Source organism: Pseudochaenichthys georgianus, chromosome 3 (genome assembly GCF_902827115.2).
Source record: "Pseudochaenichthys georgianus chromosome 3, fPseGeo1.2, whole genome shotgun sequence".
Taxonomy (NCBI): domain Eukaryota; kingdom Metazoa; phylum Chordata; class Actinopteri; order Perciformes; family Channichthyidae; genus Pseudochaenichthys; species Pseudochaenichthys georgianus.
In genome coordinates this window covers 45590276-45612217 of record NC_047505.1, presented here as the reverse complement: position 1 = coordinate 45612217, position 21942 = coordinate 45590276, and the positions used below count along the sequence as shown (strand labels likewise).

General features: G+C 40.5%; 3 protein-coding genes across 3 annotated transcripts in view; all 3 read left to right on the top strand.

Moving 5' to 3' along the window:
- Positions 1-8365, top strand: part of atosa (atos homolog A) — a 41471-nt gene extending 33106 nt beyond the window's left edge. The window contains exons 7-12 of the mRNA XM_034076685.2: positions 2752-2840; positions 4253-4349; positions 4463-4621; positions 5294-5362; positions 5716-5900; positions 7200-8365. Coding sequence (XP_033932576.1) covers positions 2752-2840; positions 4253-4349; positions 4463-4621; positions 5294-5362; positions 5716-5900; positions 7200-7353 — 753 coding nt within the window. The 3' untranslated portion in view covers positions 7354-8365. The remainder of the gene's footprint in view (positions 1-2751; positions 2841-4252; positions 4350-4462; positions 4622-5293; positions 5363-5715; positions 5901-7199) is intronic.
- Positions 8366-10788: 2423 nt separating this feature from the next.
- Positions 10789-14567, top strand: LOC117462753 (cAMP-regulated phosphoprotein 19-A-like). The gene is made up of 3 exons (XM_034105059.2): positions 10789-10982; positions 12275-12397; positions 13036-14567. Exons 1-3 carry the CDS (start codon positions 10926-10928, stop codon positions 13204-13206), a joined length of 351 nt encoding a protein of 116 aa, XP_033960950.1. The 5' UTR covers positions 10789-10925; the 3' UTR covers positions 13207-14567.
- Positions 14568-17020: 2453 nt separating this feature from the next.
- myo5aa (myosin VAa) overlaps positions 17021-21942 on the top strand; it is a 70611-nt gene continuing 65689 nt past the window's right edge. The window contains exon 1 of the mRNA XM_071202717.1: positions 17021-17537. Coding sequence (XP_071058818.1) covers positions 17433-17537 — 105 coding nt within the window. The 5' untranslated portion in view covers positions 17021-17432. The remainder of the gene's footprint in view (positions 17538-21942) is intronic.

Genomic DNA, 21942 nt, shown 5'->3' with positions numbered 1-21942 from the left:
CACACGGAGACTCACCATAGTCTTTTTCTGCTTTGTGCAAGGAAAGACCATTTCTTTGGCCTATTTGACTTCCGTTAAATGTCCTCTCTGTTAAATGTCCTCTCCGTTAAATGTCCTCTTTTAAATAGAGGTAGAGAAGTAGTAGTATAGTATAGTATTTGTTTATTTGTCCCCGAGGGGAAAATGGGTTGCAGCACATCACAAAGGCATTTAAAAAGATAATACATACGTCACTGACAACAACATAGACTCAGATTAAAACGAACAGACATAAAAAAACAACAGATATCGGCAGATATAACAATCTCATTTGCAAAAAGGAGTGGGGGGGGGGGCAGGGACAGTGCCAGACCAGCTGGGTAAACAGTGCGTCCTAGCCATCTTTGGTTCAGGAGTTTGATGGCTTGTGGGACGAAAGACAGCCTAGATCTGTTCTTTTTGAACAGAGGGGCACGATATCTCCGCCCGGATGGCAACAGTTCAAAGTAAGAGGCAAGGGGGTGCCTCAGGTCACTCACGATATTGAAGTAGAAGGCATCTAAATACACATGGAGGTGGTTATTTCTTTATACTTTCTTAATTTTAAGTCTCTAGATTTCTTATACAATTCACAAAGTGTTGGCATTAGATAATGCCATATTTTCACATTTTAACAACACATTCAAAAATACTTAATAGAAGGAATAATAAAATAATATTGTCTTTACATTATTCATTGGGGAGGTTCCACAGTAATATCTGTTTAACAAATCCCCTATTCAACTGTTATATCTTGCACAATTTGTTTTTCTCATACTCTTGTGTTTTTTACACGGGGGTTTTTCATATAATCTGATTTGTGTGTCACTTTATTCTTAAAACTTTATTTGATATGGCTGTTGACAGTCATTTCAGATGTATGGATTGACACGAAGAGATATCCCAATGTTGGATTTTAATACTGTATGTCAACTAAATGAAACAAAAATCGGGAGATTTAATCGTGCAGTAAATGCACAGTAGCATGTATATATATTTAAAAACAATTGAGAAAACTTGCAATTCAAAACATATAATTGTCCCAATGCAAATAATCAACTGGGTTAGTTAAATGGTTAGCATTAGTTCAAATGATTCCCCTATGCAGTTGAAGTGTCTCGAGTTGACACCTTGTGTATGCGGGCTCTCAGTCACACACACTTCCTGCCTCAGACTCCGTCAGTATCCGTGCCGTGTGTTTGCCATAACAGCACGCTCACTCCCCTTCACTTCAAGCCACCTGAAGCATTACTCACAGCACCTTCGTAAGAAGCGAGACCACAAATGTTTGTCCTAAAGAGACTTTGAAATACACTATCTGGCAGCTGTTTTTATTGCTGCTGCTCAGACAAGGTTAATGCACACACACACACACACACACACACACACACACACACACACACACACACACACACACACACACACACACACACACACGGGCAAGTGACTCATCTGTGCCTTGTTAACCACAACACGTTGTCTCATCAGAACGTTCCAGTTTCCTGTCTTGTATCCATCTCATGGATGTAAACATCCAACTGTAGACAGACACTCAGGGGAGAACTCCAACAGTCTCCCAAATGTGTACATACACATCATGCATACATTGCACACAATATATACATATGTTAATATGTTGACATCATTTTGTCTTTATAATGTCTTTTGTATCTTTACCTGATCTAAAACGTGTTGTATTATTTTAATAATATATAGTTTTAATTAAAAATGTATTTGTATTTCTTCCTGGAAAAGTCTCTCGTGTCATCTTCAAATGTCCATTTAAGAGTACACTATTTATTTTAATCTTGTATTTGTCATATATGTTTTAGCACTTTGATAAATGTATTAAAATGTGTTTTTAAAGAGAGAGAAAAATACCTTGTTCATGTCTTAACCCTTGTGTTGTGTTCGAAAGCTGTTACCGTTCATGGTGCTCGCGGGTTAATTTTGACCCATGATTTATCTCAGTCCAAAACACTCAAAAATAACGACTATCATCCAATATTGTTTTAACTACATCATAACGGCGCAGACTGAAAACTCATCTCTTTCGACTCCACTTCGAGCGATAGAATGACTAACAAAGAACTGCTAACAGAGCACTTATATACTAATAAAGGACTGGCTTAGCCAGTTGAGCAGCACTTGAAACGATTGGCTCTTTGAAACCTGATGTTCTTATATGATTCTGTTTTCCTCAAGGTTGTGTCTTCCTGGTCGAATGTACTTATTGTAAGTCGCTTTGGATAAAAGCGTCAGCTAAATGCAATGTAATGTAATGTAATGTAATAACTAACTTATAATGCATTCATAACCGTACAATCCTGTTGTAGTTTTATTTTATGGCCCCAAAACACATCACACCACATATTCTTTAAGAAAGGTTGAGTTCCCGTGGGGGGGGCAGAGGGCGGGGAGACCAGGTGCATGTTGCGAAAAAAACTTGGCTAAAATTGTCAAAATCAGTTTTGTAGTGTTTATAGATCTGTTGTGGAGGATATCATGAAGCCTCGTTCCGATTTAAAAAAACTAGAGCGTAGTTATTATATGATTGTAACTTGAAACGGGTCACGGGAGACCCGAACACAACATAAGGGTTAAATGTACAAAAAATAAATAATAACATAATAATAAAAGAAAAGATATACAAAGCATCTCGTCCTCTCCATTCTGACCTGAGATACTATGACAGCTTCCCTGTGTTGATCATGTGCTGTGTGTTTTCCGCAGGTTCCTCAGAGGAAGAATCAGACAGGCTACTTCGACCTGGACACCTCTCTGGCCGGCTGTAAGGGTTTGCCTTGGGCCTCTGGGAAAAGGTACACATTTTCTCACCTGGGCTCTCCGTTACTGCAGTTACCACACTCACTTTATCCTGGGGATAAGGTCAGCATACTTTCACTGGGTTTACTGCAGTCTTAGTAACCGTTAGAGTACAAAGAGTGTTTTATTTTACAGTAACCTCCCACATCATCTGTTTATTATAAGACCATCTGGATCAAGTTACGCATCATCATTTAAACACTTGTTTGTCTCACTGTGCAACACATCAGCTGTTACTGTGTTCCTTATTGTGTTACTTGATGATACAGAATATATTTAATTTAGTCAAACTATCCAAAAAGAGTATAAGGGATCGATACGAGAGAGGGGGATTGCTTCAGCTGCCATATTCACACCCCAACACGCTGACATGGGCTTGAATCAGCAACAGGTTTTAGAAGTATTGTCCTGTTTGGAGAAGAGACAATAAGAGTGTTGTTCTGAGTGTGAAGGTTAGGTCAGCTCTGTTCTGCTGACTCTCCTCTCACGCTGCCACCTGCTGAAGCTCTGCTGTACTGTGGCTGCATCTAGAACCACACACACTGCTCAAAATGGCAGACTCGACGCCTGTGCACAGAGCCTCATGGCACTGCCGACACACTGCAGATGTGAGTGGTTGCTCAACGCTACTTCTAATATAATATCATATGGCTCTCGGGGTGTAAAGTTAATTTGTTAAAGCTGTCATTATTCGATATATTAATGTCGTTTTTGTTAGATTTGTTTGTGTGACCAAACAACGTACTGTGCCCGTTTGTTAGAGTAACACACATTTTGTAACGACAGATATGGCTTATGTTTACCCACATCAAGCTGAGATGGGCATTTTAAGGGAAACCAAGAAGACCAACGGCACACAAAAAAACACAGTTGCAGACCGAAAATGCAAAACGAACCAACAATTAAGGATTAGGAACTCATATTTGAAAATATATACTTTAAAAGAGTCTGTTTCGTAGCTAGGTTCATAACGAAAATAAGCAATTGGCCTCTGATTCTTTGATTTTGAATGAAATAGCATGACATCATGTTATCTTACCCTTGAAGCAGGTCTGTTGAGATGTACTAGGGATGCTTGCCACGTACACATTTTAAGATGCTCTTTCTTTCACGTGTGTGTGTGTGTGTGTGTGTGTGTGTGTGTGTGTGTGTGTGTGTGTGTGTGTGTGTGTGTGCGTGTGTGTGTGTGTGTGTGTGTGTGTGTGTGTGTGTGTGTGTGTGTGTGTGTGTGTGTGTGTGTGTGTGTGTGTGTGTGTGTGTGTGTGTGTGTGTGTGTGTGTGTGTGTGTGTGTGTGTGTGTGTGTGTGTGTGTGTGTGTGTGTGTGTGTGTGTGTGTGTGTGTGTGTGTGTGTGTGTGTGTGTGTGTGTGTGTGTGTGTGTGTGTGTGTGTGTGCCCACCCACCCTCAGGGTGTGTCCGAAGAGAGAGGGGTACACCGATGAGTCACAGCAGCTGTTCAGTGCCAGCGCTCCACCTGCCAGTCTCAGTCTGCTGGGAAACTTTGAGGTAAAACTAAAAAACACTCTCGCACTCTTTTCCATTGCTCATGTTGGAGAGCACTCTCACTCAAGCCCATTAAGTACAATCATCTGACAAAATGTAAATACCTGTGTCCCTAGGAGTGTGTGCTGAACTACCGCCTGGAGCCTTTAGGGCTGGTGGAGGGTTTCACAGCCGAGGTGGGGGCCAGCGGGTCTTTCTGCCCCAGTCACCTGACCGTACCTGTGGAGGTGTCCTTCTACAGCGTATCCGATGACAACGCTCCCTCACCGTATATGGTGAGATTATCTTCTCCTGCTTAGTCTATCAATATCTGTTTTATTCCATCTGACTGAGCCTTGAGCCGAAAGCTTTCGCTGCAGATGTCCAATGGACTAATTTAACAATTACTCCATTGACTCGAAAATAATCTTCAAATACTTTGATAATTAATTCATCTTTAAAGTAATTTATAATGCAAAATGTCAGAAAATACAGTTGTTTGCCTCTTTAAATATGTAGATTCTCATGTGCTAAGTTCTAGATCATATTAAGCCGAGTATCTTTGGGTTTGGATCAAAACAGGGAAATAAAGACAAAAAATAATAATAATCGAGAATACAATAGCCAGATTAAGCAATAATAAAAATAATTGTAATATCCAACGTTAGTTTCAACTATTACATGAATCGTCAAATATTTTTGATGAATAGGTTTCGAGTATTTCTTTAAGCAAAGAAAGTTATAATTCCCTGATTCCAGCTTTGTAAATGCAAATATTTTCTGGTTATCTGAACTCAATATGTTTACGTTGAGGACAAAACAAGCATTTGACGACGCCATCTTAGGCTTTGGGCTGAAAATACTGTATGATAAATGTAAGCCGTTTTCAGAGCTGCTCTGAGAGTGTGAGCTCCAGTGTGTACTTCCTTTGTATACCTGCTGTGACAGTGGTTGTCATGTGTTTACAGGGTGTTATAAACCTGGAGACCCTGGGGAAACGGGGCTACCGTGTACCTCCATCAGGAACCATTCAAGTGGTGAGACAACTTTTAGGTTATGTCAAACCAAAAATGTTCATAATGTATGTTTCGAAAATATCTGCATCACGTTGGACACATGGCTGAGAACAAAGAGAACATGACACAAAGTAACTAAAGAACAGGGAGACCCCTACTGGTTATGGAGGGTATATTCATCATCTAACAAGAGCATGTTTTTATTAAATGATGGTGCTTATACTTCTGACTTTAAGGGGTGTTGTTCTATATATACTGATTAAAATATATATATTTGTATCGATAGTAAAAAAAAAATTGCTTTATGTATCTTTCACAGCATGTCAGTTTCAACGAGTCTCAAGCCTCTCATTCTTTCGTGTTGTCCCTTCCAGACCTTATTCAATCCCAACAAGACAGTGGTGAAGATGTTTGTTGTGACGTACGACCTCCGAGCCATGCCAGCGGGACACCAGACCTTCCTGCGCCAGAGGACCTTCTCTGTTCCCGTCCGCCGCGACACAACCAATCAGAGCAGGAAGCCCCTCGGACGCACCCTGCGCTACCTCGTCCACCTGAGGTGAGCTGCTGCAGCCAGGGACGCACCATCTGGAAAAAAATTACTACTCGTGATTATTTTGACTGATATTGTATTTATGACGTGATACTCAATATAAGAGGGAAGGATACAAAAAAAAATGTTTAAACATTATTCTCATTTTCATTGAAATAATATTAAAATAATGACATTAAAGGTCAGTAGAATGCCGATAATATGTTGGGACTTCTCTTCAGCACCACAATACGTGTTTCAGGATGATCTTTTCCCGTATGTTTTCATTAAATCTGCACAGCTCTTCAATTTAAATTCTAGTATTTTGTCATATTTTTACTGTACTTGGTAACAATATTTTGTGTAAATATTTCTCTTAATTTTCTGTTTTTTAATAGATTTACAATAGAACTATTCTTGCTCCTTTTTACATTATTATATTAGCTCCTTTTACTCCAACTTATTAATATTCCTACTGTGTTTACGTACGCAGCATTTACAATTGAGCAAATGCCTCATATGTGTAACCCTACTTGGCAATAAACCCGATTCTGATGTTTTGCCTTTACCAGATATTGTGCTTTTTGCAATTGGGATATCAGAATCCCTTTATTAGTCCCACGGAGGGGAAATGTGCGTGGTTACAGCAGGAAAAAGAGCCACAGACAGCTTACTGTTACATATGTTAAATATGTGACGTGCATTAAAAAAAAGTACTAAGTAAAAAATATAATTTAAAAAAAAAATTAAAAGTTACATCATTTAAAAAAATACACATCCTGTAACAGTTCTTAGGATTTAGCAGCGAGGTATATATTGCACAGTTATGAATGGCATTTATATATAGCACATAGTTTGTTGGTATTTAGCAGCAAGGTGTGTGTGTGTGTGTGTGTGTGTGTGTGTGTGTGTGTGTGTGTGTGTGTGTGTGTGTGTGTGTGTGTGTGTGTGTGTGTGTGTGTGTGTGTGTGTGTGTGTGTGTGTGTGTGTGTGTGTGTGTGTGTGTGTGTGTGTGTGTGTGTGTGTGTGTGTGTGTGTGTGTGTGTGTGTGTGTGTGTGTGTGTGTGTGTGTGTGTGTGTGTGTGTGTGTGTGTCAACTAGGGGCTGTGCTGGTTGTATAGTCTGACCGCTGCAGGAAAGAAAGACCTGCGGTATCTCTCCGTGAGGATATTGTCCATATTGCAATTTTCAAGAACAAATGTGATTAATTATACAGCCTTAGTTGTCATTTCCTCTGTAGCCCATACTATACCTGAGACATAATGATTAGCGATAATGTTTACTTCCTCATCATCCTCTCCGTCTTTCCTCTCTAATCCCGACCAGGTTCCACAGTTCGAAGTCTGGGAAGATCTACCTCCATAGGGACATCCGTCTGCTGTTTTCCAGGAAGTCCATGGAGGTGGACAGTGGAGCGGCCTACGAGCTGCAGTCCTCCACAGAGTCCCCGATGGACCCACCGTTCTCCCCCCGCTGCTGAGGCGACCACCAAATGTTTCAATCACACCTCGATGCCAGCGATAGACTCTTCCGCAGCCCATGGCTAGACAAAACGCTCTAAGCGAGAAGCAATTTCAGGACTGCATTCAACAAGAATCACCTGGCATGTGCCCTAAATCTCAAGTTACCTCCCTTCTGTCACCCAGAACTGACAAGGGGGGAGGGGCTAAGAAGCTGAGAAACTCGTCAGACATTGTTGAGACATTCGATCAAAGGTTACGGTTATAGAGTGTGTTTCAGATCCTGTTTTCCTGTTTAAGAAGGCCTTGCCAGATAGGATGGGTCATGTTTTTCCCAGCTGTTGTGTGTATCCCCTCCAGCGTCTGGCAGGAGAGTAGAGACCACTGATCGTCTTCACAAGACACTTAAGTTATTTCACTCTGTTTACTCAAATCAAAATGTTAATTGGACCTGACATGATGAATAAGTGCTCAATCTTAATTAATGTGTTCCAAATGCAATACAAGGCCCTTTAATATTTAGTTTTGTATCCTTATTAAACTGAAAGTGAACTCTGCTTCGACCCTGTGATTCCTGAGCAGAGGGAGTAAATATGGAGGGGTAGGTGGTGGTGCAACGCCTTCCCCTCGTCTAAAAAAGAAAAACGCCATGGACCAGTGAATATGTTGAACAAGCAATCATCAATATTCAACTGAAAGCATCACAGCTGAACATCAAACGTGCACTGTGGATTTTTGTTTCCCTCATTATAACTGGAAGTAAAAACAGAAAATAGTCATATTCTAATACTTTTGTACTGTTACAGAACCACTTTGTTGGAAGTGTTGCAATAGAAAGAGTAACCTTAGTTTAGTGTTTACACATTCACTCTGTTTACTTACCATCTTTTTATTTAATATTTAAATTAATATTTCAGTTACTACTTGTGACGTCTGTCATGCTAAGATGATGTAGTGGAAACTGTTTATCATAGTATGTATTTTTGACATTAATATTCAAATCTGAAAAATATACATCTATATATCTTGAAAGCTGTCTCTTGTTGTTGTTTCCCCCCAATGTGTGTGTCTGCCATTTCTACATCTGACAATGAAAAGAGGAAAACACACATCATTTTAGATGCTCACATGAAATATGGTCATATATGGTACATCGTGAATCTAATAAGAGCTGGGGCACAGCTGTGTGTTTTTGGTATTAAATACTATTTGCATATATGACAACGAATAACTTGGAACTTAACATTTTTGTAGTATTTCAAAAAAAGTTATTTTTACACAGCAACTTGTTCAAAGGGGATTTCATCAATTAGATTTTCTGCCACCTTTAGACTTGTACATTTAATTAGAAATCTAAAAGAAACCACATTTAAACTAAAGCAAGGAACAGAAACGGACTGGTTTGTCTACAGGGGATTTTTAATAAGAAAGCATTTCAAATGGGTGGACAAACACTGAAGCAACCCATCCACCACTTATCTCTAGACGGGCAGATCCTTGGTCAAAGCTTTTTTATTTTACTAAAAAGCCCCTTCCTTTAAGTTTAGATAGTTGACAAATCATAGGATTCAAATAATAAATGCCATGTTTGTCCAAGATATTACACCTACATGTGAGGAGAAAACACTCCTATACTGTAGGATAAAGCTGCATTCCCAAAAGTATTTGTATTCACATGCAGAGCAATTAATATCCTCAGTGTAGCACATCTCTGACACATTCCCTGAGTCCTTATTCGGGGAGGGCGGTCAAAATGTCTTCAGGCACTCATTACATTACATTGCATTTAGCTGACGCTTTTATCCAAAGCGACTTACAATAAGTGCGTTCGACCAACAAAATACAAACTTGAAGAAAACAGAATCATATTACATCAGGCTTCATAGAGCAAAAACATTCCAAGTGCTATACTCTCTTGATTAGTATATAAGTGCTTTGTTAATAGTTCTATTGCTCGAAGTGGAGTCGAAAGAGATGAGTTTTCAGTCTGCGCCGGAAGGTGTGTAAGCTATCTGCTGTCCTGATGTCAATGAAGAGCTCATTCCACCATTTTGGAGCCAGGATAGCAAACCCACGTGTTTTTGCTGATGGGAACTTGGGTCCCCTTCGCAGCGAGGGTGCAGCGAGCCGTTTGGCTGATGCAGAGCGAAGTGCACGTGCTGGGGTGTACGGTTTAACCATGTCCTGGATGTAGGAAGGGCCAGATCCATTCGCAGCATGGTACGCAAGTACCATTGTCTTGAAGTGGATTCTAGCAGTTATCGGAAGGGAGCGGAGGAGCGGCGTGGTGTGGGAGAATTTAGGAAGGTTGAAGACCAGGCGAGCCGCTGCATTCTGGATGAGCTGCAGAGGTCGGATGGCACATGCAGGTAGACCAGCCAGGAGGGAGTTGCAGTAGTCTAGGCGTGAGATGACGAGAGCCTGGACCTCACTCATAAGACCACAGAGAGCAATCTGAAACAGCTGACTATACTAAGTGAGCTGTAGGCAAAGCTGCATATTACAGTAGGTAGTGGTCACTGGTCATTTATTATAGTAAGCTCTTAAATGCACCTGATCAGCCTCAAACTGAGGGTCTTTTGTTGACCTGGAAGTGTATCATATACATGGGTGTCACTTTGTTCGAAAAAGTGGTGGGGACAATTTCTCCAGATTTAACATCAGCATAGCAGAAGACAAAATATGTCCCTCCCCCTCGAGCACCTGCATGACCAACCAATGTATAGACCTCTGGACCACCAATGTGTTCTTAAATTAATCAACTATAGGTATTACTGTGATTTTGAGTGAATTTGTACATTTGTTTTACTGGAGGCCAGCCTTAGGTAGACGCCCCCCCCCCCCACACCTCTGAGGGACATGACAAAAAAAAATGGAACACAGAATCAAAATAAAAAAATAATAATAATTAAATAATTAATTAATTAATACAAATTATAATAAAGCTAATTTATTCAAATTAAAATAATAAGGATTAAATAATAATAAAAATATTAAAATAAAATGATAATGAAATAAATAAAATAATAACATAATACCTAATACAATGATAAAAACTAGCTAAAGATATAAATATATGTAATGTAAACGGTTTTACCAAAACTAAAACAATTAAGCGATGAAAATAAGAATTAAAAATTAAAATGAAAAATTGGTTTAAGCAGGCAGTCCATGCAGCAATCTCTGTGAAACGTGGGTACGAATCCACAGCCTGGTGTAACATATTGGGCTGTGTATTACATTTTTTTTATCTTGTCATAAAACACAATTAAAAATGTAACAGTTGCTTAAAGAATATTCACTACAATGAAGCACAGATCTGAGGATTATTAGACTGAAATCTGGATTTGCGTTGCAGCCATAGCTGCAAACAGCTGACGGTGTGTGTTATGCAATGTAAATCGGATCCCAGCACTGTGGCGTGCGAGCCGGGATTGCCCGAACGTGGGCGCGCATGGTGTCTCCGCATGTGTGACGTAGGGAGTGCGCGCTTGACAGGGCAGGGGCAGGATTTGTATGGAAAGTCAGAGCAGAGGATTTGTGGATCACTTGTTCAACTAGTGTGTGTGTCTGAGATCACGATAACACAGACATGTCGGGGGATAACCAAGAAACACAGACAGCCGAAGAGACATCTATGGAAGAGAAGGTAATTGTTAGCCTTTTAGCAGTAGCACAGCTGACTTTGTTGCAGTTTTAGCTTGTTTTGCCTGCGCGCTCGTTATTGTTGACATTTCAACGCGAGCTACTAATCCCTGTGTAGACTAGTTGATTGTATTTGTCGAATCTCAAAACAACATTCAAATACCGGTTAGTTGCCCTGTAGTTTCGGCTGCTGATATATCAAGTGTTTCGGATTCATGTCAGTGGTACCGTTAGCTAATGCTAGCAGCTGGCTATTTGTCAAGCTAACTGTCATGACATTCACACTGGGACAATTGGTAGCTCAGATGCTAACGTTAGCCTAGCCAAACCCAGTTTGCTGTCTTCAATATTCTAGGGTTTTATTGTCATAACGCACAGTAGCTACAGTGTAGTCATGGCAATGACACTTTTAAGTCCCAGGCTCCTTCAACAAGGCAACATAAATATATATAAGGCATAAACAATGAAACCCTAAAAGTTAGTGCAATAAAATGATGAAGGTGGCCAATGTGAAGGTAAATGTGTAAAAAGTAAACTATAAGATGAGCTAAAAACACAATGAAATACTGTATAGCGGAATAAAATACTGGTTATTGTGGTAACAAATATATATGTGAAATGCAAACAGATAAAGCCTAGTTACAGTAACCAGAGGTGGAAGAAGTATTCAGATTAGTTACTTACTTAAGCTAAAGTAGTATTATTACAATGTAACACACATCTTTGTAGTAAAAGTCCTGCTTTCAAAATTGTCCTTAATTATAATAAATGATAATGTGCTAGTTGATTTATATTTTACTATAATAACTAAAATCAGCAAAGTAATTATAGCTGTCAGGTAAATTAAGTGAAATAAAATGTGCAATATTTGCATACAAAATGTAGTGGGGTGAAAGTGTAAGTAGCATAATGCAAAATTACGATGTATGTAAACTACCTCCACTTTTTTCTTAAATACAATAATTGAGTCATTGTACTTAGTTACATTTCACCAGTGCTACTTTGTAATACTGCTGGCGAGAATTATACACATGCCTGTATTATACTTTTTTTTTTAAAGTGCATAGGTTTTATCCCAATATGTAGAAGTGAATGTGTATACGACGTTAGTATTCAAATGTCCTAACATGGAGGGTGAGATTATGTCTGTACTGCAGCATGTACTATCAGCTGACACATGTTCAGTGGGAGCCTGAAGGTACTTGATGAATGTACTCTCTTGTTGTACTGCATGTGTGTTTTTGTATTTATAGCGAAGCTCATAATGTAATGCATATTGCTTCTGCTTGTTTCCAGGATGTCCAGGACAAGGTGATCAGTCCTGAAAAGTCAGAGGAGGCTAAACTGAAGTCCAGATACCCAAATTTAGGAAATAAACCCGGGGGCTCGGACTTGCTTCGTAAACGCCTCCAGAAGGGGGTGAGTTATCCCTCGTGTTTCACTGCAAACATACAAAGTTCAGTTACTGTAGGCACAATCTCTAAGCATACTGTCATTCATTTCTTAGTTGCCAGTTTTCTCATACCTACATGTTTGCTGCTGTTGGACAAATTGTTATGAACTCAAGGTTCCCTTCCTAGCGTGTTCCAGAGGATACTATTTGCATCAATAATATAACATTTGAGAAATTGTATATATCTCATGTATGATATCTGAGGACCTGTATAATCTAACATTCTAATCTAATCTGCCAGATGTTGAGCACACAAATAAAACTAAATCTTCTTAAATGGCAGACACAGCACAAAAACATAATGCAAATATAACGAGGTGAAAACCGAGCAATCAGAGCTGTGTATAAAACAAGAACACATCTGGTGTTGGCCTTTACTAGCTTGCTAACCGTAATCCTTGTTGAGCTCGACAGGTAGATGCAATTTTTGGCATTTGCTTTCTTTACCGCCACTAAAAATCACCCAACCTGTTAAATGTTGCGCACTGAGGATTACATTTTTATATATAAATGTATATATGTATATATATATATATACACAAAGATTATTGTGTTCCTCTTTCTTGGATCAAACTGTAACATTTGTATTCTTATGTCTTTACAGCAAAAGTACTTTGACTCTGGCGACTACAACATGGCTAAAGCCAAGATCAAGAACAAGCAGTTGCCGACAGCGGCTCCAGAGAAGACGGAGATCACAGGCGACCACATCCCCACCCCCCAGGACCTGGCCCAGAGGAAACCCTCTCTTGTGGCCAGTAAACTGGCAGGCTGATGCCCACACAGCCCCTGCAGCCCCCCCCTAACCCTCTCCACTCCAGTCTCAGAGCTGTAACATTTACCTTTCCCACCCCCCACAGTACCTGTCCCCTGCCCACCCAACAGGAACCCAGCACCCAACAGAACTGGCTAGCTGAAATCCTGTTTATTTTGATGTCCTGAATCTGCCTCCTATCCTTGTTGTTTTCCCCTTGCTTACCCTCTAAACTGACTATCATTGTCTTTTTACTTTTCCATGTTGCTTTTTATTCCCTCTCTACTTCAACGTAAAAAACACTGCAAAACTGGACATCTAAATGTGAGTGTGAAACGTGGAGTGTGACACCTCTGATGATGATACCACGCTGTTTACTGGCTGAAGAGAGGTCGAGGAAGTTGTGTCCTTTTTGGTTTAAGGGCTTTAGCATGGTGGTCGGGATCCCTCCGTTTGGAAGTATGTGTATATACATATATATATATTTCCTTTTGTTTGGCACAGAGGAAGATTTCGGCCGTTAAGAACATTTTACATCCGATTTGTATTATTCACTGTATGTCCTTATTCTAAATTATGCCTTCAATCGGCTTGTGATTTACTGAAAAATAGTAATCTTGAGGCCAAGCTCAGTTTTGTTAACACATTGATTGTGAACCATGCGGGGAATGTTCATTTCCCCTCTGTGGGACGCATAAAGGTGAAGGCCAGAGTGCTATATGGAACCGCATGTGTGACGCAGGGCTCCCAAAGGCGAAACTCACTGACCTCCATTTTGTATTCATTAAGGTGCACTGAACTCGGACAAGAAAAGCTCAGGTGCAGCATACAAGCACCGGGTGGCATGTGAATGATGCAGTAAAGACATCTTGAAACTTTGTAGAGGAGACGCTGCTTCAGTTTGAGCTGCGATGGTGAAAATGTGCACGGTGTTTGTGATGTGCCATCCATTTTAGCCTCAGATTATGACAACGTTTCTGTTTACAACTTGTCCTACTTGTGAAACGACCATGCTAGAAGACTAGTTTATGGGACCTAAAAGTTACATTTCGGCCAGTAGAGACCAGTCTTTGGGTCCTGTTTGCTGTGCGAGCTAAATCTACCTTAAAGAATGGTACTGGGAGCAGCTCTTGGCATTGGGAACACATATTGTTATTCAAAGTGTTCAGATTTGGAAACAAATAACTTCTATATAAGTCGAATGAGTATTATCATAGTCCCTGGACCTGTTCAGTCCTTTTCCAGGGTCCTTTCTGACCGGTGAAGTTTACCTGTGATGAGGTAAATCAAAGCTAGCACAACATCCGTCTGAGCTGTGCATGTGTATGGCTGCCCTGCTGTCACTTTGTGCCGTTTTGTAAATAAAATAGTTTTGCACAAATGTTTAATTGCTGGGTGTGTGTTTTGTGTTTCCTTTTTTATGTAAAGTATATATTGTAGTTAAAGGCGCTTTAAGTTGTCTAACCAATGTGTATTTGAACACGAAAAGGTTTTTAAATATACATTTGTATACAATTATGGGCTTACCAAAATGCATTTGGATAAGGAAAGCAGTACCTGTTAGCCTTCTGTTCTTCACATGTATTCAGATACACTTAAGAAAACTGCACAGAACATCACCAGGACGGAGCTGCCATCCATGGAGGACCTCTACTCTCAGTGGCTCAGGAAGAAAGCCCTCAGGATTATAAAAGACCCCCATCACCCCAGCCACAAACTGTTCAGTCTGCTCCCGCAGCATCCGGACTAAAACCACCAGACTCAGGGACAGTTTCATCCCACAGGCCGTAAGACTATGAACACCTGAGGCCTGTAAAGTGCCTATAAACATTCATCTGTTTGCATCTTGCAATGCATTTATCTATATATTATATTCCATTTACGTGTATAGAGACTCTCCTTGCACTGTTTCTATTTTGTTTGTATTTACTTGCACATATTACAACATTCTCTTGCACTATTTTATTTCCATTCTGTTATTTATTGCACTGCATTATTGGTTGTATCTGTTTTATATATATTATATTCATGTTGCATTGTTGGAAGAGCCTGGGACTTCAGTTTTTCATGCCATATCTACACTGTAGCAACTGTGCACATGACAATAAAGCCTCGAATCTTGAATCTATTTATTTCAGAGAACGTGGAGTTTGCAGCCATGAAGGACAGCAAAGGATAGGTTACATTATGTGATTCCTATGGAAGCCATTTTTGCTTAAATCATAATTGACATATATTAAACTCACACAAATATATTATTTATATTACAAAAAATAAATTAAAATAGATAGATAGATACTTTATTGATCCCAATTTGTGAACTTTTTGAGAATCTTATAGTTGTTAGGTATTGTACCGTTTATTGTTACTAATCTATTCATCTCTTATATTGCATCCATATATCCTATATACAATGTTGCAAGACTTTTAGGGCCAAAGAGATGAAAGTAGGAAATCAATTTCTTCTAATTTCTCTTCCATATGTTTTTATTTTAAAACATGTTATTTTTTGTTGGTGTATTTCCCTCGTGTGTCCAACGGGGGGCGCAGTTCTCCACGCGGCCGCAGCCCTCTCCATTTCAATCAGGAGAGACTTCATTTTGTTTAAAGAACATTTATTGACACATGTCTATGATAAATGTTAAGTCTTTGGCGATTAGACCCCGATCCTGAAATCGTATCTAAAGGGGGGATGCAGCCGTGAGCATATAGGGAACACCCCGGGGTCTAGACACTGGTGATGATGCTGAAGATCTGGATTTGATGAGTAGATGGGATGAAGAGGAGGTGTGATGAGTAGTGATGGCAGTTTGACACTGAAGCTTCGATACGTGTTTCAAACCCTGGTTTTCCTATTGAAGCAGTGCTTCGAAGCTTGCTTCAAATCGCGTGACATATGACGTCCGAAGCAGCAAATGCTTCATTTCCTGAATGAATCAACGCACTGGTTCACCGTCCAATCAGGTGATTCAATGCACTGCCTCGTCTCGATTCTGACAGGTGACCGGTTGAAACAGTTTCGAATTTGAGCGCTTCAACACTTTATAACCGCTTTAAACAATGCGCAATGTGTGGGTTGTTGTAGTAGTTTGCTTTGTTGTTGGTATTGCATTTGTATTGGATCATTAGAGCAAGCCAGGAAGAAATATAGGTCGTTCTGGCTCGGGAAACACTTCAAAATATGGAGAAGTTGTGAACAAAAAGACAATTGAGTATTAAAAAAAGTTGAACAGTTTAAAGAATAGATAGCCCAGTGGATTGAGCCGGCGGCCCGCATGCGGCAACGTCCATGCAACTGTCAAATCCTGGTAGGCTATAGATGAACTTTTAATCATTGCCCGCTTTTAAACTTTAATACTATAACTGATAAAAGGCCCTCCCTGGCCAAAAAAATGCCTTTAGAGAAATACAAAATAAAAAGAATAATTACCTCAATAAAGATCTTTGAGTGTTCCCCATCCCACATAATCACCCCCTGCCATAATTACACAAGCACACCCAACCAATTTCACATTGTCCAGCACTCTCTTTTCAATAACCCAATAATCAATCTTTAATTGCAAATAGATCATGATATTCAGTATTCGTGTGTGTGTGTGTGTGTGTGTGTGTGTGTGTGTGTGTGTGTGTGTGTGTGTGTGTGTGTGTGCGCGCGCGTGCGTGCATCGAATATTTTTTCAAGGCAAAAATACGTTAAACCCACTGCAGCCTTGCACTTCGCCAGCAGAGGTCGCTGTAACTGAAGCTTCGAGAAATGAACCTATTTCCGACACAATTGTCCAAGTGGTTCGATGCTTCATTCAAAGCCTCATTTGCCCATAGTGACGAGGTTTTTGGATTAACTCTCCTGGCACTGGATATGATGAAAGGAGGTGGATGGGGAGGAGGCGGGCGTCAGCATGACAACCTGAAATCACAGCTGACTGCAGGAGAGAGGAGAACCATTTTAAAGTTTGGCTGCAGCACAGTGATTGGCTGCTGGAGAATGAGGTGAATGTAATAGGTTAAAAACAACGCCCGTGATGAGCTGCATATGCAGCTGCGGACTGAAGTATACCCAGTCTTCCTGACAGAACTTGAGCTGAGCTTCATTTGGCTGAATAATTTCATCCTGATCGTACCCAGAATGCAAAGTGAGACACCGAAACCTCAGCAGCCCTGAAGCTTTGCAGGTTATCATGGTGATAACACACACATCTTCCCTTGCCTGAGCCTCTGCTGCAGCAACAAAGGATTTGTATTGCTTCATGAAAACACACACCGAGTCCCATGCAGTTCGGACCCCCGCCGCCGGAATGTTAGCCCAGATTGGAGCATTGACCGCCATGGCAGCGTCGGAGCTGTACACAAAGGTAAAACCAGTGGATTTAAATGTAAATATCTTGGCTGGAAATTAATATCATAGCCGCAACTGTAGCTGTCCAGCTCGAGTAAAAACATGCTGACGGTTTCAATTTCGCTAAAAACAAATGTCTTTTTTGGGGTTCGGTTGGTGGTTTTAAATGAATGAAAATGATGTTGAAACCATATAAAACATGTGACATGCAGTTAGCTCAAGGTGTTTGGTGCTGCTTTTAACATGTCAGTTCAGCGCTGAAATGGGTGCAGCTGACGTGACAACAGATGCTGTGTTTGTGTACCCATAGGTGTCAATTTGTTCAATGTATCTTATCTTAAAACATGTTGTCATTTGTCACCTTAATAAGATATCCCCGTCTCCCGGTTATTTATATCGTACATCATCCCCCCACTGGAGGTTGGATGGGCTGGGATGATGCAAAGGCGGTGCCTGCCATCATGGAGGCTCTAGTTTCTACGGTTTTAAACCATAACATTGGCCTCTATTTAAGCCATATGCATCCAAATAGCTTAGTGTTTGTGTTTCCAAACATATAGTGTAATATTTTAGGGGTATGACCAGCTTTTCCAGGGTGTGTTTGCTGGGTCCTGCAGGCTGGGTACCGCCGAGATGCTGCGCCGCATCCTTTTAGCATCCTTTTAGCATCATGTAGCATCCTTTAGCATCCTGCATGTTAGACTAGCAGAGGCCCTGCAGCCTGACTGTAGCTTTACAGATGCTCAGTGAAGAGAATAGGACACTGCTGCTGCTGAGGAGGACTCACAAGGTCACAAGTGCTGCTGCTGTAGTGCCCATGTAAAAACCATTACAGGAAAGAGTGCATGTTGGTGAGAGAAATAGATGAGTCACCCATCCCCCCTACTTTGACAGCAGGTGTTTTTAATCTTGAATAAGGTTGTGGTGGTGAAGATACGTGACTGTGTGTTTGTGTTGATGACGGTTGCTATTGGAATGTATTTCTAAACCAACCACATTGTAGGCTATTTGTCATTTAAACCCCTCTACTTTTGGTTGGATCTCTCACGTGTATTAAGTGTTTTCCCTCCTCTGTTGTTATGACAAGCTTAGACAAATGGTCAGAGATGGCGTTTGAACCTATTGACATAGATTTAAACCCGGGGTCAGCAACTGGACTCTGCCTGCTCTTCTGTGGCTGATCCTGATAAAACGAGACAAACAAGAAGGCATCATTTTGGCATATAAAGTCCTGAAATTGCTATAATAGATCTGCTCTATTTATTAGTCCACAGAAAATTGTCCGACAACAACACATCTAAGCTAAACACACAATCCCTGATTTCATTCGGTTCCAGCTTCGTAATATGAATATTTGCCAATTTTCTTAATCATCTGAGTAAGTAAATTAAACATTGTTTTGTTGACATATATTTTGCCTTTTTCTAACTTGTTACAGACCAAACAATTTTTTGCCGTTTCTTGCTAAATGTTTTGGTGCAGTTAACAAAGTAAAATAACTTTATCTTTATGTACGGGATGCTGGGAAGTCACAGGGCAGTTATTGAAAAATACATCAAACATGCTGGTCTGACATCAAAGTCAACTTTAATGTCCATCTTCCAGTTTGTGTGTACAGACGGAGAGATCGAAATACTGTTTCCCACAATCCCGATAATACAATGCATGCAAAAGGATCTCACATTGCATTATACATTCACGACAAACCGAGGTTGCTGCCTGGCTTCACTCTTTTCAGCAGAAATGATGTTACTATGTCCTGGGTCTGTTTGAAACGGCACCTTGGTAAGAAATTGAAACCAGCCATCAACAGTGTTGGCAGAGGCTGCTCAATTAGCGCCTCTGCCTGGCCTGAAGCCGTCCAATCTGGCTGTTTAATTCCATACAAAAACATGTTGCGTGTCAATAGTTTAAATTGCAACAGAGAAGGAAACCTTTGGATGCTGAGTCGATGTGGCTGGGGGACAGAATGATCTCTTGCTGTGAATGGTCCGGTCTGTTTCAGGAGGCAGCCTCTGATGTGAGACCCCTCTCTGTGATTTACTTTTCCAAGACAGGGGTGGGAAACACTCTGCCCTTTGTGCGCATGAGTCAGACTTATAGAAGCTTATTGAGTGGGACTGAGCTGCTTGGTTAACATGCACAAACACACACACACACACACACACACACACAAATGCATACACAGTATCAGATTCTGCTCTAATCTACGTTTGGCTTCTGTCTGACCTGACTGCCGGTATAAAGAGAGGTTAGTCGGAGGTGAAGGCAGATTTGAAGGTTAGAGACGGACGACGGTACAGTTGTAAACATTAATCTGCTTCTATAAGAAGTCAGAATTGACTATTTGTTTGGTCTGTGTGAGCCAAATAAAGTAAACGAGAAAGTGCTTTAGTTGTGTGAATGAAACTGTGCTGTGTCCCTCCAGGTAGGGATGGAAGTGAGACGAGGCTCCATTAGATGACTCGGAGACGGAAAGGCTTTTAAATGCACAGCCTACAGCGTTTAAAAAAAAAGATACATCATGCATTTAAAGGAGTCTACCCCAAGTGCATTTATTGTTAGACTTAGTATCGATTTATGAACCTAAAACGATATTATGTTATGAATGTTTTTCACGCTGCAGATTTCCTTTTCCACAACACGCTTACCCTGTACTACGGAGTCGTATGATGTGTTGCCTCTGATTGCCGTTTCAGGCCTAAAATGGTCCGTATGATTGACTTTAGCTCATAAACTATGCTTACATGTTAACAATCATTGTTTTTGTTTTGTTGACTCATAACAAAAAGCTGTTTACTTTGTAGATAAGGAGCTCTTTGGATCTGTTCCATCAAAAGGAAAGCCAGAAAGCTGTTTAAGTATACTACTTAACACATCTATTAATACAATATGCTTGCAATTTAGGATTGTTTTCAGTAGCGAATAATCTGCCGATTATTTCCTAAATTAATCGTTTGATGTTTTGTATTTAAATGTCCAAGTTAGCCATGTTTAAACCCAAACATATTCCTTTTAATGCATTACATTAATATTTTTGTTTTACTGATCAGGAGAACATACAATGTACAGTTTTTCTAAGAGCGGGGGTCTTTCATACTCTGGCTGTATATTCAACGCAGTGTGTAATGCTTTCAATTACACGTCAGTCTGCAGACCTCTGATGTTTCACAACATGACAAACTATAGAGTGTTCTCCTCTTTAACTAATGAACACACACACGCTACTGGTACACATGTGCCTTCAATCATCTGTCAAAAGGCCCCACACTTGAAGTGCTTGCAGAAAAAGAAGTATGCCCTACTGAATCACAGGAACATCGCATCGTAGTGTTGGTGCTAGGTTGTAGTCAGACTGGCTGGATGGCTTTTAGCACAGCGATGGGAGAACATCAGGACTGGATCATGTGGGTCAGGAACAGCGGTTTAAGCATTTGGACACACTCAGTGTTGTGATGAGCAGCTGATGGAAAGTAAACACCTGCTGTTACATCACTTGTTGGGCTGTTTCCAAAAAACAGCATGCTTGCCTGTTTCAGGTCAGGCAGTGCCGAGTGGTTTTCTGCGATGGCTCCATTCAGTATTCCCTTTATTCAAATTGGGATGTTTATATTTTCCGGGTCAAGGTGTCATAACATATGATGGCAGACCTTCATAGGAGCTAGGAATGGAAAACAAGCCATATTTTACAGCCCTATATTATAACATAATCATCAAGATTGGCGCGTTATGGTTACAGGTGTTACTTCAACTGCATCAGGCTTCAACATTTGACATTATCTGTGACTGCGGTTCATTTTAGTCTTCCCAGCTCTATTTGGCAGCATGTGCATTAGATTACTGAGGTAACCTGGTTAAAGTAATTGCGCAGTCATGTTGTATATGCTCTGGCATGTAGTTATTGCCGTCATGTCCAAAAACAGACTGTTTACAGCTGAAATATTCATTCTGACCGTTCACTGTCACGGTGCAGGAATCATTTATTGTGATTTAACAAATCTTACCTCAATACGTTTGTTTCAGTTTTGAACCAGCCTCCTTAAGTAAATGAAGCCTGGAAATAAATAAGATAAGATGGTCTTTTATTAATTTCTCGTGGGGAAATTGTTTCTCTGCATTTGACCCATCCTAGTGTTAGGAGCAGTGTGCTGTGTGCTGCCATTTTGAACGGCGCACGGGGAGCAGTGTAGGGAACGGTGCCTTGCTCAGGGTCTTGCCGGGACTTGAACTGGTGACCTTCCAGTTGCCAAGCCAAGTCCCTATCGACTTCGCCACCACCGCCCCGAAATAACTAGGTTTAGAGAGTACAAGTTGGTTTTGTGTTCCTCTAAAGCAAGGACACTTTTAATCCAGCGAATAGGAACAAGCCTAAAGGTTTGACCACTTGACTGTCAGATCATTTTTTATTTGGAGCCATGTCA